Genomic DNA, 19,207 nt, shown 5'->3' on the forward strand with positions numbered 1-19,207 from the left:
AGAAGATAGTAACTTTTATTTAGATAACCAGTAAGTATTACAAGACGTGAGGCTGCCGGATGTGACGTATGGCATACAGCGACCATCGATATTCTAGCATTTGGTTTTTGCTGTTACCGCTGTTAACTACGCAAGGGGAAGAGTATAATAAAAGACAAGAGAGGGAGAGCCATATAATTTAAGCACGTTAGTTTTGTCTCTGAAGGGAAATCTTTATCCATAAACATGTATGATCAAGATGAGGGTAAGTGTTAATGTGTTGTTTTTGTTAGCGCTCTGGTTAAGTTGCCGTTAACATGGCGCCAGGATAGTTTTCATGTTAGCCTATTTCAGTCATCGTGGTCTTGCATTTCTGTAATGTTATATCCTTAACGAAGTTTATGTTTTACTTAACTGCAAGCTTATCCTTTCACATGGATAGGTGGATGATAATGGATCCGTTATTCTCACAAAATTCTTCCTATCTCCGAGCATCACTGTCGGTAATACTAAGTTATCTGCTGAAATTTAAAACAGTTAAATACCTATTCGTACCAAAAAATACCAAATGGACATGCCGCAGAAAAAAACAGCCAAAGGCATGAACACATCCTGTTAAATGTTGCTAAATGTGTGATGATTTGCTGAAACCTTTATCTTAGTTAATTTTGATATCTGAACGAAAGCTGCCTATACCAGTTAAAATAAAAATGAATCCGTGAACAAACGGCGTGATATTGTAAAATGCACCGAGGAGTTTTTGTTTCACATTTCATGTGCATTCTGTAAGCAGTAATTTTGTAACAAATTTATTCTTTAGATATCCAGTATGACGAAGACGATGATGAAATTACCCCCGATTTGTGGCAGGAAGCCTGCTGGATTGTCATCAGGTGATGGCACCCCCTTTGTCTATACTCTACAGAATAACTCTTGTTTTTCTTATACAAGCTTAATTACCTGGAGTTATCGTTGCTAATTATTGTATTGTATTTCTGTGATTGAAAATATTTCATCTAGGTGGCCTCTGGCGCTGCTGATGGGAAGTTTGTGTCTGAGAGTCACCTGTATGTGTGTGTTTGTGTCCCATATGAGAACAAAATTCTTATGTGTCTGTTTTTAGGTGATTGTACAAATGGGAAACTTCCATCGTATGCAACTTTTCTCGTTACCATAGACTTGTGTTTTCAATCGCGCGTGTGGAAAATGTTACATATTAGTACTGAGATTTCATACATGGTGTTGTTTGTGAAAAGTAACTTGGTAGCTTTCACTGATGCCGCACCCAACAACATGTTCCCTGTCCCTCAGCTCTTACTTTGATGAGAAGGGCCTCGTGCGACAGCAGCTGGACTCCTTTGACGAGTTCATTCAGATGTCTGTGCAGAGGATCGTGGAGGATGCGCCGCCCATTGACCTGCAGGCGGAGGCTCAGCACACGACCGGGGAGGTGGAGGAGCCGGTGAGTACAGAAGAGCAACATGGCTTCTGCTGTGTTCGTATATACAGACTAAACGGTGACAGCTTCTTTTTTTTGTTTGTTTCTCCGCAGCCAAGATATCTTCTTAAGTTTGAACAGATTTACCTTTCTAAACCCACACACTGGGAGAGAGATGGGGCACCTTCGCCCATGATGCCCAATGAGGCCAGACTGCGGAATCTCACGTAAATTTACGTTGCAGTGTGCCGCATTTTCTGCCCTTTCTGTGTCCGTAGTATTTATGGTGATGGATGCTTTCAAGATTCTTTGTTTCTTCGTTACTTTTGTGGCACAACTTGCAGCAACAGACGCCAACTCATTTGACAAACACTATTGGTAGTTAATAAGTTCTATTTGGCTATACAGATGCTTCTCCACTTACGAACTTTCAACTTACGAACTTTCAGACATACGAACGAAGAGGACTGTAAGTCCAAATTTTGTTCATTGGGCTCCCGTTTCCTGTCTGCAACATCCAATTTTTTTTCTGCGTGCCAATTCCGCCTAATACGACTTCTGCCCGCTACTCCCGCCGCGCAGCAGCGTAGCGTGCGGACTCCCAGCATCCTAGTTCTTTGTACTTGCGTATACCCTTAAAACGATGTTGAATACGAACATTTCAAATTATGAACTGCTGTTCGGGACGTACCTCGTTCGTAAGTAGAGGAGCGTCTGTAGTTTATTTCTGGTAAATTTGAACTCCTTTTTTAAAATAAATATTGCAAATATCTCCATGTGAATGTTTCCCAATATTGTGCAGCCCTAATTTAGGTTCACATTTTTGTAGCCTGCCTGACTTTACTCCTAAGCCCACGGGGAATCTGTCAATTGAACAATCTACATGAACACTCGCACACAGGTACTCTGCCCCCCTCTACGTGGACATCACCAAAACCATCATAAAGGAGGGGGAGGAGCAGCTGCAGACTCAGCACCAGAAGACTTTCATCGGAAAGATTCCCATCATGCTTCGCTCCACGTACTGCCTGCTGAGTGGCCTGACAGACCGTGATCTCTGTGAGCTGAACGAGTGTCCACTGGATCCCGGGGGCTACTTCATCATCAACGGCTCCGAGAAGGTGGCTTACCGTGATTTCAAGTTGCATGCGCTTCACCAGGGATGCACAGTGGATATCATTACGGCCCCCTGAATCCGAGTTTTGGGTTAACATTATGGAACAGTTATGATGAATTTACTAATGATAAACTTTTAGCCAAATCAGCCCAATTATTGAAAATAAACAAAAGCTAACTTTAAAAATTGTTTGGAGCAGGTCTTCTGTATAAGGTTTCACATAGGGCGTTCCAGGCTGACCCAAATGTTTTTCACAGGTGAAGATCCACCTGTATGTCTCACATGCAAAACTGCTTTATCTGTTAAAGATCTTTTATTGTATCGTCTTTCTTTTAATAGCCTTAGGTGAAAATACCATTTTACTGACTCTCTAAAAGTGGGTTTTGGCAAATTCAAGCCAGGGTTTTTATTTTTTTGTTGGTTTGCTAATATTATGCATCTCCTTTAGATTTTTTTAACTGTTTGTAATATTGTATAGTTATTTATGAAGTTTGTATCTCTTGAGTTACTTGTTCTGTTTTATTATCCATACACTCTCGCCATGAATATAGCCTTAGTGTCTTGCATGCCGTTAAAGGTCAACATGAAGCAATTTGGAGCCATAATATCCCAGGACAGTGTGTCTGCTCATCAGGCACATTGTATATTGGTGCTAATCACATTGTATTTTGCTCCTGTATTTCTGCACTGTGCATGTAACTGTGCAGCATTATAAGCTTTGCCTGTTCCCTTTATAGGTTCTCATTGCCCAAGAGAAGATGGCCACAAACACAGTGTATGTATTTGCCAAGAAGGACTCCAAGTACGCCTACACGGCTGAGTGTCGCTCCTGTCTGGAGAACTCTTCCCGCCCTACCAGCTCCATCTGGGTCAGCATGATGGCCCGAGGCGGCCAGGTGAGGCTTGTGGGCCCTGTCGAAGGAGTGTTTTGGCTTCTGCCGGCAGGAACAGATCATTTGAGCTACAGAGTTCTTTGGGGCACCATACCAGTGTTTCCAAATCCGGTCCTCAGGGACCCATCAACGGTCCATGTTTTTGCATCCTCCTAGCTCTGTGCTAGACAGTGCAGGCTGGGAGGAAGCAAAAATGTGGACTGTCTGCAGGTCCCTGAGGACCGGATTGGGAAACACTGCACTGTAGAGATTGTGACCTCTATCTCTTATTTTGCCAATAGGCAAGTTCTGAGGGTAATTGCATGCCACAAACATTTTACTTCACCATGCTCAGGGATGGCTGCTGATTATTAAAAAATCATAACCTTTCAGAGTCTCCCTATTGTATCGGTGTAACGGCTGATCTTCCTGATACCCAGGGTGTGAAGAAGAGCGCCATAGGTCAGAGGATCGTCTCCACACTCCCCTACATCAGGCAGGAAGTTCCTATCATCATAGTCTTTCGTGCCCTGGGCTTCGTGTCTGACAGAGACATTCTGGAGCACATCATCTATGACTTTGATGATCCTGAGATGATGGAGATGGTATGCGTCTTCGCGCTGAATCGTCAAGAATGTCAGCTGAGACGACGGTCGCCTTGCGTGGCAGCAGGGATGTTTCACACGCCGGTCCTCTCCATACCAGGTGAAGCCCTCCCTAGACGAAGCCTTCGTGATCCAGGAGCAGAACGTGGCCCTGAACTTCATCGGGTCCAGAGGCGCCAAGCCCGGTGTCACCAAGGAGAAGAGAATCAAGTATGCCAAGGAGGTCCTGCAGAAAGAGGTGCTGCCCCACGTCGGCGTCAGCGACTTCTGCGAGACGAAGAAGGCCTACTTCTTAGGGTGAGCTGGATGTTGGCAAACATGGCCTCGCCTTCCTTCTGTATCAGGGTGTGAACAGGGTGTTTCTGCAGGAGGAGGATGTGATGGTAATAATTAGCCTTAGTTGATGGACAAAATGACACTTCATGAAACATTTGCTGTTTCACCAAATACCACTAGATGGTGCTTTTGGTTTGCTTTTATGCATGCTTTTTGCCCATTTTTGAACAGTGCCCTCTAGTGGAGTCAAAAAAATACAGCAGATGGTTTATGGAGTGTCATTTTGTCCATCACTAGTTCACCCTAATTTGTAGAGGTGTGTGTTTGAAGAAAAAGCACAATCCGAAATGGTGTTGTAGAGGACGATTAGTTTGCGCGCAGACTTGGGAATTGGAATGGACAATTCATTTTTTAATATTCAAGGAATTTGATCAATGTCTTGATTTTTAGCAGTAAATAATGCAAGTTCATATACTGCGGGAATAATTGATGAAGCTGTTGTCTTCTGTTGTTTAGTTACATGGTACACAGACTCCTATTGGCTGCACTGGGCCGGCGTGAGCTGGATGACAGAGATCACTACGGCAACAAGAGGCTGGATCTCGCCGGGCCCCTGCTTGCATTCCTCTTTCGCGGGTATTTGCTTGAAACGGTCTGCCTGGTCTCTGGATTTGACTGGCGCAACACGTGCTGCTGATGGTGAAAAGTCACAATTAACTGTAACTTATACATTTTCATTTCAGAATGTTTAAAAATCTACTAAAAGAAATCCGGATCTATGCCCAGAAGTTCATTGACAGAGGGAAAGATTTTAATCTGGAGCTGGCCATCAAGACGCGCATCATTTCTGATGGGCTAAAGTACTCCCTCGCCACCGGGAACTGGGGAGACGTCAAGAAGGCCCACCAGACCAGGGCTGGGGTGTCTCAGGTAACGCCACAGAGCTCTGTGTGGGCTGCCGGTACTGACTGAGCATTGCAGTGTACTTTTACTGCATCAGTCCTTCTGACTTTTTTTTGTCTGCTCAAGCCCCCATAGTCCAGCCCGACCCTCGAGCGCTCTGTCCTGAGCAAGAGGCTCAGTTATACCGATTATTTGAGTAGATTAAGCTCAGGGGGAAATTCTGGTGCATAGAACAGCAAGAACATGGCGCACAGCCAAACATACATATACTGCTAGACAGACAAGGTACAAAGACAGTGTGTGTATATAGTGCAAACAAAGTAAACGCCGTGCAAACAGATGTAAATAGTACATAAATGACCGCCAGACCTGCACAGTGACTGATGGATCTCTGTATTGTAAAGTTATATATAAATATGTGGCTTAGGAAAGTCACATCAATGTTAAATGATAATTTGTTGTAAATGAATTTACTGGGTTTTTTTTTCTATGTGGCTCAGATTAGCGTGGCCTGTAATGAATGCCTGGTTGGCTGACTCACCTTGCACTCCCTGACAGAAAAGCCTAGAGTCGACTATGCTTATTGGAATAATTTTTCTCAAGCAAGTCTACTGTAAAGGTGTTGAGTGGCCAGTACACTAGATCATTTTTGTTTAACTACCTTCCAGAAGACTACGAATGTTTGCTTGTGAAAATCTTCCATTTTGTCCAATCCCTCTCTCTCTCTGTGAATCTGCAGGTGTTGAATCGGTTGACATTCGCCTCCACCCTGTCTCATCTACGGAGAGTCAACTCCCCCATTGGCCGCGATGGCAAGCTGGCCAAGCCCAGACAGCTACACAACACACTGTGGGGCATGGTGTGTCCCGCAGAGACCCCTGAGGTAGGCTAGGGGGCGCCAGAGCGGCACCCTGACTACTGGCTCTAAAAGGTCTGTTTAGGGCTAACACTGATTATGGAATTATTTTATCTTAATTTTTTTTTTGTCTCCTCCTGCATTCCCCACACACCAGGGTCACGCTGTGGGACTGGTGAAGAACCTGGCGCTCATGGCTTACATCTCTGTGGGCTCCCAGCCATCCCCCATCCTTGAGTTCTTGGAAGAGTGGAGCATGGAGAATCTGGAAGAAATCTCTCCAGCAGCCATTGCAGAGTGAGTATAGACATGGCCAGCAGGGGGCAGCATCCTCAAGTAGCATTCAGTAGCAGAGTAACAGGAAGAATGAGTATAGTCAGAATAATGGAATATCTAACTCCTTTAGATTTACGCTTTTGGATTAAAGTTCTGCTTTTGAAAGCTATGAATGATCTTTTCTCCCTTAACAGTGCCACTAAGATCTTTGTGAATGGATGTTGGGTGGGCATTCACAAAGACCCTGAGCAGCTGATGAACACACTGAGGAAACTGAGGCGGCAGATGGACATCATTGTCTCAGAGGTAGAACAGTCATACTAAGTTGTCCTTCCCAGTTTGTTGTCTTGGAAATGCCCACAATACATGTTTATGAGTAAGTTAATGTAAAGGCAGCTCTAACCTTTGTGGATTGGAGGTTATCCTGTCTTGCTTTAAATTCACTGGCTTTGATTGGGCTGCATATACAGGAGGTGGACATGGACGTAGTTTGTCCAGAGTACTCTGGGCTCATCTCTCTAAGTTCAGCTGCCTCCTTCCTTCCTGTCCATCATCCTAGGTATCGATGATCCGGGACATTCGGGAGAGGGAGATCCGGATCTACACGGACGCAGGAAGGATCTGCCGCCCGCTTCTGATCGTGGAGAAGCAGAAGCTGCTGCTGAAGAAGCGACACATCGACCAGCTGAAGGAGAGGGAGTACAACAACTACAGGTGTGCTGCCACTGTGTGCCGAGGGACACTAGATGGCGCTGTTTGTCAAGTGTACTCCACAGACCGGCACGTGTTACTATCAACATGTCAGGGGTGAAATCATAAGCCAAAGTGAGATTTGCATCATGCAGAAATCTTTCTGCTATATGCCAAATCATGTTTTGGAAACTTGCATAATAACAGAATTATGTATACTTGTATCCAGAGTGATTTGTATGTACTTGTGAAGTTTCTTGTTGACTTAGGTTAGGAAATATCAGGACACCTAGATGGTATTTTGAGAGGAAACAAAAATCTCTAAGAGATGTAGCACTTTAATTGCTATACTAAAGCTGATTGGCTGCTTGATGCTTTTACCACTTCTGCTAACGCGGGGACTGATTGACCCCTAACTGCAGCTGGCAGGATCTGGTAGCCAGCGGCGTGGTGGAGTACATTGACACGCTTGAAGAGGAGACGGTGATGCTGGCTATGACCCCTGATGACCTTCAGGAGAAGGGCGTGGCTTACTGTTCCACCTACACCCACTGCGAGATCCACCCCTCCATGATCCTGGGCGTTTGTGCCTCCATCATTCCTTTCCCTGACCACAATCAGGTAAGTCACCTGTAGTTCTTCAGGTTGTTTCCATGGCAACCATGTCCCAATTCGTCTGTTCTGGCTGATTTGTAAGGAAGAAGGAACATTGAAATTCATGCATTAATAGCTGCGTGAGGATAGTTTTACAAAAAAAAAGTACGCTGATCGATTTTGTGTTTCTGTGAGAATAATAACAGTTGACACATTCAGACTGGACATCGTACAGGTTCTAAGACCATGTTCTGCCTGTTCTTGCCCTCATGTAGTCGCCCAGGAACACGTACCAATCTGCCATGGGTAAGCAGGCCATGGGAGTCTACATCACAAACTTCCACGTGCGCATGGACACGCTGGCACACGTACTGTACTACCCACAGAAACCCCTGGTGACCACACGGTCCATGGAGTACCTGCGTTTCAGGGAGCTCCCAGCGGGTAAGGATCTGCCACCAGGAAGGGCTTAAAGTCCAGCATTGCCGAGTGACTCAACACTTGTTATACAATGTGATGGTATGTGATTAAGTGGAACAGTGGTTTGCCTTGTTCTTACAGGTAGACTTTGGGCCAGAAACCCAGTTGTGTGACCATTTTGAATTTTCAGTGCTTATTCCGCGTCTTTCAAAGACAACTTTTGAGATGTTTTGTTAACCTTTATAGGTATCAACTCTATTGTGGCGATTGCGTCGTATACTGGGTACAACCAGGAAGACTCTGTCATCATGAACCGCTCCGCTGTGGATCGTGGATTTTTCCGGTGAGTTCCCTGTGCTCGGGACAAGGGAGAGTGCATACATAGCTTTGCATGTGTAGTGTGTGCTTGTTGTTTTTGTTCAAAGGTAAGGCTCAATGACTTGTGCATGCCCCAGGGCAAAACAAGAGCACGGTCTAAAAAACAGCAGACGTTTCATGAGGCCTCATTTTGCCCAATACTGTCAGGTCTGTGTTCTACCGATCCTACAAAGAACAGGAGTCCAAGAAGGGTTTCGATCAGGAAGAAGTGTTTGAGAAGCCTACACGTGAAACTTGCCAAGGTGAGCTCAACCAAGAACTAAAGGTCAGAAAGAATTTTCTGAAGGTGCATTTTCCAGGGTCAAAAATACCCATTGGATTAGTCATTGAACTACTAAGTCTATTTAACACCAATGTGATGTGAATCACAAAATAAACGCTGTAAAAATATGTAGTTGTACATTCTGCATCTTGCATTAAAATCGAGTATCCAAGGTGACTGAATTGCAGATTATCTTCCTGGGAGATTTATCTATCCTAACCCCTTCCCCTCATGTGCAGGCATGAGACATGCCATCTACGACAAGCTAGATGACGACGGCCTGATCGCGCCGGGCGTCCGCGTCTCCGGCGAGGACGTCATCATCGGCAAGACGGTGACGCTGCCGGAGAACGACGACGAGCTGGATAGCACGAACCGCCGCTACACCAAGAGGGACTGCAGCACCTTCCTGCGTACCAGCGAGACCGGAATCGTGGACCAGGTCATGGTCACGCTCAACCAGGAAGGCTACAAGTTCTGCAAAATCAGGGTGAGCCCTGATGCCTGGGAGGAGGACTGTCCCGTACGAAATGCCGGAATCCTTAGAGACACGCACATCTACTTTGTGACCTTTTACGTGCAGATGAGTTCTGTGTTTGGTTTTTATTTTCTTCTTCTACAATAGGCTTTAGAAAATTATTTATATTAAAAAAAAAAAAAAAAAAAAAAAAAAAAAACATAATAGCATTATCTGACATACATCCATCCAAACAGAGAAAAGCATTAATCTGGGTCACAGGTGTGTTAGGTAGTATTTCATTCCTCTCTACAGTATATCCTTTTGCTCTGAAAGGCAAAGACACCTTTGGTTCCAACCTGCAATTCCATACATTCCTAAACAAATCCCTACTTGTAGAAGCCATTTCTGTAACATTTTTGTACTTTTTGGAACTGACATTCCTCTGCTGTTTTGTGATAGATTTTAGAAACTGAGTGAAAAGTGTGTTTTTGGTAAAGAGAGGAAGAACAGGTCTTGCATCGGACTGAGAGGCAGACTAAGTGTGTGAGTGTGGGTATGAGGAAGTGAAGACCCTGAAGCTGTGTGTGATGAAAGGCAGAGGTTGCTGTCCTCTGTGGGGGGGCAGGGCTGCCGTGGGGCCCCCCACCTGTGGTCACGTGTGCCTCATCCTTAGCTATGGATGCACACAGCAGCAGGTCAGCCAGTCATGTGGTCAGACAAACTGATGGATGATTGGCCATCGCTTCTACAGTGACTGTAGTATGCCTCCTGTGAACAGCACCCCCTACTGTCTGGTCATGTAACTGTCCGTAAAATTTCTCCTAAATGTCTTGAATAATTTTGTACTAAAGTACAGAGTTCTGCATGATGGAAGAGAGATGCTAACATGCGCAGAGCTAAGCTTGAGTAGTACTTTATTGAGCTGTGCCAACTCCGTTTGGTGGTTATTTTTGCAGGTGCGGTCTGTTCGTATCCCTCAGATCGGAGACAAGTTTGCCAGTCGTCACGGACAGAAGGGTACCTGTGGTATCCAGTACAGGCAAGAGGTAAGTGGCCTGTTGAAAGCATGATGTTCCATGGGCTGTGAAAGTCCATAAAGTATGTATGCAAGAGGATAAAGAATAGATAGTTTATAGTGTGGATATCAGGCTAGGCTAATGAAGACCAGCCTCTGATGGGGAAGGAAATGGTTTAAAATGATCTTTTGAGTTTGCACTAGATCCTGACAGGCTTCTTTGTTTCACACTCTGTCCCCGTACTAGGATATGCCGTTCACATGTGAGGGAATCACCCCCGACATCATCATCAACCCCCACGCCATCCCTTCTCGAATGACAGTCGGCCATTTGATCGAATGTCTGCAGGGCAAGGTGCCATCTCCCGACTGACGATTCAAACGACCTGTATGAAAATCGACGTTCCAATTGCCAGACTGTTTCTAGTCCTCCTGAGCATGACTTCTTCCTCCTTGACCAGGTGTCGGCAAACAAGGGGGAGATTGGTGACGCCACGCCTTTCAACGACGCCGTTAACGTGCAGAAGGTCTCCAACCTGCTGTCCGAGTACGGCTATCACCTGAGAGGCAATGAGGCAAGCAGCTCCCCCCTGTGTTTTCGACTTACATCTCTACTAGTGGTGTGTCCCTGTTGTCCTCACTTGAAATGTTAACCTCCATCCCTCCAACCCCCCCCCCCCATCACAGGTGCTTTACAACGGTTTCACGGGTCGCAAGCTCACCTCGCAGATCTTCATCGGACCCACATACTACCAGCGCCTGAAGCACATGGTGGACGACAAGATTCACTCGCGTGCCCGCGGCCCGGTCCAGATCCTCAACAGACAGCCCATGGAGGGTCGATCTCGGTCAGTCCCAGATTCTTTGGGACACGGTTATCCTCACTTTAAGGAACATAACTGCCCCCGGAAAAGGCGGTTTATCTTCACATATTTCTTTTATGGCTGTTATGCAGTGCTGTTGATCGTGTCGTTAGGGAGGGTACATCAATGTCACGGCCCTGTCCTGGTGCCCCTGCTGCAAACCTCTGACCGTTTTGCACACAGTGACGGCGGACTACGTTTTGGCGAGATGGAGCGCGACTGTCAGATTGCCCACGGCGCCGCGCAGTTCCTCAGGGAGCGTCTGTTCGAGGCGTCCGACCCCTACCAGGTCCACGTGTGCAACCTCTGTGGCCTGATGGCCATCGCCAACACGCGGACGCACACCTACGAGTGCCGAGGCTGCCGCAACAAAACTCAGGTTTGCGCCAAACGTTCAGCTTTTACGTTCAGTCGGCACTACCCAGAATGCCTCTGGATGTAGCTTCGGTAAAGATGGACGCTAATGTTGCTAACCGGGCTCCCCTCTCCTTCCAGATCTCTCTGGTTAGGATGCCTTACGCCTGCAAGCTGCTCTTCCAGGAGCTGATGTCCATGAGCATTGCGCCGCGAATGATGACCACCTAGAGGACTCGCCGTTCCCAGGCTGTGGAATATAAGTCACTGTAAATGAGCAACGGCAGATATTGCTGTATGTAGCGCAGCACTGGTGGACTGAACATGGAATCCAGCAGCTACATGCTGTTCTTGTTCTCATCTGTGTTGTTACAGTGTTTGTCATTGTTGTAGAGAACAAGAAGAATGTTATTTTGTAATATGAGGGAAAAGTAATAAAATTTCATTTTTAAATTTGCTGTAAGTGATCTTTATTAGGACAGGCTAACGGTACTTTATTTTACCCAGTACACCTAACTTGTCTTTCCTCTCAATCATTAATCGCTCCAAAGTGATCACTCCTGCTCAGGTTCAGTTGTCCATTTTATTAGTTAAGCAATATACAGTGTGCAATACTCTGTATATCCGTTAGTAGGTCATATTTATTCAAGTGTTGCAAATATAAGTAGTAATTTAAGTGGTTTTAATAAAGAAAATTAAAGGTAATGTGTAAAATAGGATCTGCTTTCCACAAGGGCCATGCAGACCGTTATAAAAGCCATAATAGCACCATTAACATTTTCTGAGCTACATCCACCCAAACTGACAAAAGCATCCATTTCATCCCTCCGTTACAGTATACATCCATACAGTGTATCCATTTAATTCTCACCGCACTGAAAGGCAAAGGGGGGGTTCATCCACCAACCTGAAAACCTGTTCTCCTTTCAAACCTGGACTCCTGCACATTCCTACACAAATCCCTACTTGCAGAAGCCCCTGTTCTTGGTGAGGACATTCCTCTGCCTTATCCAGTCAGATCATCATCTTCCCAGCATACATATCTGCATTAACAGAACTACTAAGTAAATGATAAAAATGTGCGTTTGGTTCAGAAGTAGCAGGCCTTGCATCGGACTGAGATGCAGACTGAGTGTGTGAGCGTGGGATGTGACGACCAAGAAGCTGTGCGTGAGTAGAGGCGTAGGTCGCTGCCGTTTGTCCCCACCCATGGTCACGTTCCCTGCCGTTTCACAGTTCGTCATCCTTAGCTGTGGAGGCACACAGGAGTGGGTCAGCGGGCTGCCAGTCATGTGATCAAGCAAACTGATGGATGATTGGTCATTGCGAGCAGCACCCCCTACTGTCTGATCATGCAAATGTCTGTAAAATTTCTCTATTGTGTCAAATACCTTCCTATTTATACCTGATATATTTATACCACTATAATGTGGTTTACTGATCAAATAATTGCATATAAATAATTTAAAATTCAAGAAAAACTGGACACCACTCCTCTACAGTGTTGGTTTATCGTCATCTAGAGAAGGCATGAGTTACAGAGCCGATGCTTGTGTTCTCCATTAAGGCTGGGGGGGGTATACTGTCTTTGAGCTGAGCTCTGCGTATGTCAGCGTGCGCAGCAATAAAAACATGCTCCTTGTCATGACAGCCATCTCCATGATTGATAAGGGTCTGGCTCCCGTCCGGCACCATCTGGGATCTAGGCATGCAAGAGCGGACGTGTTTTGGCCCCACGGTACGCCCGGGGGGGGGGAACGACCGAGTCATGCTCACCTTTCTCGGTGGGGATGTCCTCCAACGACTTCACCACATGGACAGCACCAGTAGCCGAGGCCTCGCCTTTGGGGTTGGCGGCGTGGCACTCGTACGAGCCGGCGTCCGCCAGCGTGAGCGGAGAAACCTGAAAAGGCGCGCGCTTACTTGAAGGAACGCGAACAGATGCTGTGCGTCTGATCGACATGCCGTGCCAAAGTCCCAGGCAAACAGCAGCAGGCCACAGTGAGTCACTCAGGCTAATACTGCCTGTTCATGGAAGCCTGGTGTTTACATTCCTACCGAAACACCAGCAAACCCATACAAGGCCTGCTATGAGCACACAACTCATCTTGGCAAACCCAAGGGACGGCTTAACAGACACGACGCTCACAACTGTCAGCTGAGAGAGTTTACATTAGAACTTCATTTTGTGGTTACCATTCAGGCCCTTCCTGGGTGTCAGCTGACCAGTAGCACTTACCAGTACCCATCCGGTGGCCTCATGCTTTTCGGGCCCCCCCCTGGTCTGGACAGCCAGGTTCTCCCGGTCACCTGGAAGCATCTCCACCTTCCCGCCATTGACAGACACCTGGGGGAAAAAAAGGCAGTTCTTCACCAAACAAAACAAGATGGCCTCTGGAACACATACAGTTTCACTGAGGACAATCTGTCCTTCCGAGGAATAGATGTTTATCACCCTCTCAAGATTGTATCCTCTTGTTGGACCAGACAAGAGCACAGAGAGATGAAAGGAGAGCGCGAGTGTGATATGTGGTGATTTTGCTTCTTTCCAGCTTTTTGGAGAACATCTAAGTGGTTCATAACAGAAAGAAAAGAGGCCCCATTGCCCATGAATGACAATATAGAGACTGGCTATTAAACATTCATCAATGGACAATGCTTAGGATTTAACATCAATGGGAATTGTGGGTATTTTTCGATATACTATATTGAAATACTGCTGACCGTATGGACACAAATGCACACACAATTACTTTGCATTATACTCGCATTTGTCCTCCACTATGCTGAAGCAACATTTACACAATTCCCGAATGTTAAAATATCCTCTGTACTTCATTGCATGTTTTTAAAATTCTTGTTTGGTCTTTATTGCAGTTATTTACATTTCTCTTTGTTTGTATGTGCCTTTATTATTGCAAACTGTATAAACTGGATCCACGTCGTCCCGTCTCACTGAATACATGTATATAGCTGAGATGACTATAAAGTTTACTTTTATTTTTAAATATTTTTCCCAGCTGTGGTCCCCGTTCACAGTGCCTGTTGTTTGCTACCCCGCACTAGACTGTAAGCAGCGGATGTAGAGTCATCTTTGACTTTACTAACAAAAGCAGCACGTTGCTACATTATAGGCACAGATGGACAGTTTCCCTAGAGCAGTGTCTAATTAAACACAGCGCAGCTTAAACGTGAAATATGTGGGATACACTGAATCATTTATAGGTTGAGTTCATGTTTGTCAGCATTTACTCCGTGCGGAAGAGCAAAGATATATGAGAGAATGAGGGTTATAAATCCCCGTCTAAGTCTGAGTCCCGTCTAAGTTCCGTTGTCTATTGTTCCGCACGGGGAAACAGAGGACTGACCTTCCACTGTGTCAAGGCGGCGATTTCTCTGATGTCCTGTTCCCTCCCTTCCCCTTCCTGCTTTTGTTCCCTGAAGGAGCTGTAGGAACATGATGCTCCTAGACCCCTTTTGTTATGAGAAAGTGGAGAATGCAAGCACTGATCTGAGATCAGTGGGCCATAGAGATCAGAGATCTGAGATCAGTGGGCCATAGGACAGCACAGTGCCTGCTGGAAGTTCTTGACGTTGGTTCTGGACCTTGTGGAGCAGTTACCTACAGTTTTGTCTCTTAAGTCTCTCTCATCTAGCAGGTCTGGGAAAAGGCAAGATTCCAGCTTTTGGCTGGGCTAGCATCTAATATAGTTCATTTTTACCCTACTCTTACATAGGCTGGTCTTTGGGCTCATATTATTATAGTATATTTGGGCCCCATTCTGTTTCCTGTCACTTGGTCTTAATGTCATTCCATAATTCCATTCCATTCACACCCCCAGATTCATTCTGACCACACTGCCACTTCCCTTGTAGGCTGTGAGGGGACCTTCCGGGAGTTTTCTCTCTCTGATAATCTGAGAACTTGACTTCCAGTTCCCCAAGGGTATGCATTGCTTGCCTCGTTTCCCAAGCATTATTTTCCAAAAAATGTCAATGATCTCTCTCTTTCTTTGAATTTTAAACGCTGTACTGTTTAAAATCACTGAGATTTTGTTCCATAATGGAGGCCAGACAATGTATATGCCGCTGTCCACAGCATCCCTGTATCCCTGTCATGTCACAATCAGATCTTTTATATCATTGCTTAAACAATTTGCACTATTATCTTATTTACACAAATACACTAAAAGCACATTTCAAGCGGTTACCTGATAACAGCCGCAATAGTTTTTAGACACTGATAAGTTAATCTTTGATATAAATATTTAAAATTACTAGTCTAATGTCTATTTCTAATGAAATGCATTTTAAAAATAAATCAACAAGCGAACACGACCCATATAGCTGTCCATCAACATTGCCCGCCTACTCTGCCAGCTTCCTTCTTCTCCATTGGATACGTACCTTTTTCCAAGTAAGGACAGGAGTTGGGACACCAATGGCTTCGCAGCTCAGGTACACCTGTGAGCCAGTAACATTCCAGATCTCACCCGGAGCCGTCACAATGACAGGAGCTGCAACAAGAGAAATGGAATTCTGAAAGCTTAATCTGTGAACCCTCAGCCTTATCTTCTGTTCAGAGAAGGTTCAAGGGAAATTTGTCTTCTCAATATTGGCAGTAAGAAATGTCAGTAGGTATTTTCATGGAATGCGCTTCTGCAAAGATTTTTTAATTCACAGAGCCTATTTACTGGCTAATCTCATGCTGTCTAGGGGGCTATGATGAATCATGTGTTTGTTGGCTGAGCTAAAGACTATGGGATTTGCTCTACACTAACAGCCCACGCTGTGTCTACAAGCAAGATGCTGCTGTTTTGTCAGCAATCAAATCCTTTTCAGGTCTCTAATCCCTCCAGGCTGGAATTTCAGACAGCACGTCTGTCCAGGTCTGCAGAAGGACCAAAAGAGATACCCAGTGCATTCTCATTTCAGCTTATCCCACATCAATAAGCCAATCTTGCACCATGTACTTCTGTTTACATTCACTGTATGACACTCTCTGACTTGAAATAGCACAGAACTAGAGGGACACAGGCAGCCAGCTCAAGCAGAATAAAGGAAGGGTGTTTACCAAACTCTAAAAACAAGCTATCTGCATCTGGTGGAATGAAATGAGTCACATTCACACCTGGTGGAAAAACAAAGTGTAAAGCACAAAGACAGACATACAAGACATACAGGACTTCCTTAGGAAGTAGGTTAATTAGTCTATAAAAAATCAGGTACTGGGGTCTCGCTGGCCAAGGCACAGCAAATTCCAAAGTGCCTACTACTTAGACTTTTAAAAACTCATGATAACTATGTCTCTAATTATAACTGTTAATATTATTACTAGAAATAGTAGAAAACAGAATTATCCATCCCTACATGCATCCATGAACGACGCAACGACTTTCCCAAGAAAGAGCAAGGTACAAGGCAGGACACGCAAAAATGATAGACTTCATAAATTTATCTGAATAGCATGTTTTTAGACAGCAGCGGAAAACCAGAGGATCCACAATAAACTGATGTAAACACAGGGGGACATTTAAAGTCTGCCATCCAGTTTGGAAATAGCTACTGCCACTAGAGCAGTGCTGTTAATAACTACAATTATTAATTGTCTCAGGACTTTGCCGGCAGTTTTCTCAGGTTTGTTTTTGATGTACAGTAAATATTTTTCCATCTACAGTGTATGCCTGGCCTTTTTTTGCAGTTCTTCACATAAATAAAACAATGGTGGATGGTAAAGGACTCAGCTTCAAGGGTCCTAATCTACAGAACTGCCTGTCTATATCAAACTAAAGAGTCTTGTTTCCTCTCCCCTGCTGTCTTTTATTTGATTAACTATTCATTTACACTATTGTCACCCCAAACTGTTGCATGTCGGCAAGTGAAACTGCTTTGTTAAGCACTTCATGACAACCATGCAGGGAACACACACTATAAAATAAAGTGAATAACTCCAAACCGCTGTAGTTTTCATCAGTATTTTGCTAACTGGTGAACTGACACGTTAATGTTGTCGTCATTAGCTAAGGTATGATGGTCTGTTATGCTTTACAGTGCAGGATCATTTGTAATATAATATATCACAAATCTTTACGTACTTCTTATATACTTCATATACATTTCAAAAGGCTGCGGCATTTGTCAGATACTTTTAAAAAAAGAAGGCGATCCCCAGTGTGTTTATCGTGGCTTTGAAAACGTTAGTATTTGCACGATTAATATAACACGTGATCCATATGAAAATTGTAATCGACCTAATAACTTTCCTTTTCAGCGTCCAGGAAAATTCACGGCCACACGGGACTGTGACCCAGTGACCCAGTCCAAGCGCCACCTTTCATTAGATACCCTGTAGAGATCACTCCACTGACTTACATGTCATTTTCACTGGGAACAGAAACTTTTTCCCCATGTATGAAGCAGCACGCTAGCAGATGGCATGTTTTACAGTAAGAGAACTAATGACTGGCGTCCGGAAATTGTCTTCGCCTCTAGATCAAATTCTTATGATTGGCTGTAAGACAATCCGAAAATACTCTGGGTATATTTACATTTAAAAGTTTAAGATTAACTTAATAATTCGTAATATTAGGCGTAACATAATCTATTAATGACAACATGTATTAAAAAGATTTGAATTGATGTCACAGAATATAAACACTAAGAAATAAATATATTAGGTAACATACAAGACCTTACCTTGATAACATTTTCCTTTATGTTGCACCTTGATCTCGGGCAGCTTGTCACTCTGAGCTTTCAGACTGGCAGCTTTTAAATCGCAGCCGGTGCTATAGGTGACCCCGTCGGTGCCGCACACCTCGTAGCTGCTCTTGCACACGCACACGCCCAGCTTGCTCCTTTTACCCTTATTGCTCTTCTTACACTCCAGCCCCGGCGCGCATCGCGGGAGCGCGGATCCGCGTCCTGCGCACTTCTCTCCCTCCCCGGCCGCGCAGGCGGAGCAGCATCCGCAGGAGTCCAACAATATCCCAAACTCGCATCCTCCGGCCGAGAGGGCTTCGCACAGGCTCGGATCGCAGGGCTCACAGTTACGCCGAATTTCGGCCGATGCCGCTGCTACGTAAGTAAGCGAAGCCGCTAAAGCGATAAGTCCCAGCATCTCGTCGATCCGCCTCAACGCTTATGCTACCCGGTGCAAGCGGACCGCATCTGCCGAAGGGTCCTGTCTAACCGCGCCTTTCTAATGAGCTCAACTCCGCCCAGAAAACGCCTCCGCTTCCTACAGACTTTCACCATTTCGTTACACAGTGCAGGTGTTATGCCGAAAAACGCATCCCTGCCTTAGAATGCATGCCGGTGTTCCGACGAGTTGAGCTTTTAAGGGTTTTTTGGGGGTCAGGAGTTTTTTAGGGGTTAGGGGTAGGGTTTTAGGGGGGTTTTGGGGGTAGGGTTTTAGGGCTGTTTTGGGGGTTAGGGTTTTAGGGGGGTTTTGGGGGTTAGGGTTTTAGAGGTTTTTTGGGGGTTAGGGTTAGAGTTTTACGGGTTTTGGGGGGCTATTGATTAGCACTACGGTAGCCTTTACTCGACAAAGTAGCTCAACTCGTTTCAGATCAGCGATCAATCGGTCATTTAGAGACAGGCATGCATTCTACGGCAGGGATACCTTTTTCGGCATAACACCGGCATTCATGCTATTATCGTGTATTTACAGTATATAATTGTACCATTAGAAATACGCCATTAATATTTAAACTGCAGCAGTATACATAATAGGTTTCTGCAACATATGACATGCAAAATTTTACACAAATTATAATCCGTACATCTAAAGAGAATCACAAAACATCTGATTTAATCACTAAGTTGCATATGAAAAATGCTTTTATAT

The 19,207-nt window shown here is 45.0% G+C and overlaps 2 protein-coding genes across 3 annotated transcripts; one reads left to right on the forward strand and one right to left on the reverse strand.

The window, feature by feature from the left end:
• The first annotated feature begins 53 nt into the window (after positions 1-53).
• On the forward strand, positions 54-11,811 carry polr2b (RNA polymerase II subunit B). Its single transcript, XM_023820958.2, has 25 exons — positions 54-244; positions 800-872; positions 1,291-1,441; positions 1,532-1,644; positions 2,319-2,538; positions 3,272-3,430; positions 3,847-4,011; positions 4,112-4,308; positions 4,804-4,923; positions 5,031-5,217; positions 5,930-6,073; positions 6,204-6,343; positions 6,517-6,628; positions 6,882-7,036; positions 7,435-7,633; positions 7,882-8,050; positions 8,273-8,369; positions 8,552-8,646; positions 8,906-9,156; positions 10,083-10,172; positions 10,389-10,496; positions 10,603-10,716; positions 10,829-10,989; positions 11,188-11,383; positions 11,500-11,811. Exons 1-25 carry the CDS (start codon positions 226-228, stop codon positions 11,587-11,589), a joined length of 3,525 nt encoding a protein of 1,174 aa, XP_023676726.1. The 5' UTR covers positions 54-225; the 3' UTR covers positions 11,590-11,811.
• A 111-nt stretch (positions 11,812-11,922) lies between these two features.
• On the reverse strand, positions 11,923-18,554 carry igfbp7 (insulin-like growth factor binding protein 7). Of its 2 annotated transcripts, XM_072697663.1 has the most exons (7): positions 18,055-18,554; positions 15,766-15,875; positions 14,727-14,832; positions 13,814-13,925; positions 13,598-13,705; positions 13,135-13,261; positions 11,923-12,608 (listed from the first exon to the last, which is right to left on the reverse strand). In XM_072697663.1, exons 1-6 carry the CDS (start codon positions 18,476-18,478, stop codon positions 13,165-13,167), a joined length of 957 nt encoding a protein of 318 aa, XP_072553764.1. In that variant the 5' UTR covers positions 18,479-18,554; the 3' UTR covers positions 11,923-12,608; positions 13,135-13,164. The 2 variants fall into 2 exon arrangements, with proteins under 2 accessions (XP_072553764.1, XP_023676727.1); XM_023820959.2 differs by lacking the exons at positions 13,814-13,925; positions 14,727-14,832.
• Between the last annotated feature and the right edge of the window lie 653 nt (positions 18,555-19,207).

The sequence above is a fragment of the Paramormyrops kingsleyae genome, chromosome 12, assembly GCF_048594095.1.
Source record: "Paramormyrops kingsleyae isolate MSU_618 chromosome 12, PKINGS_0.4, whole genome shotgun sequence".
NCBI lineage: Eukaryota > Metazoa > Chordata > Actinopteri > Osteoglossiformes > Mormyridae > Paramormyrops > Paramormyrops kingsleyae.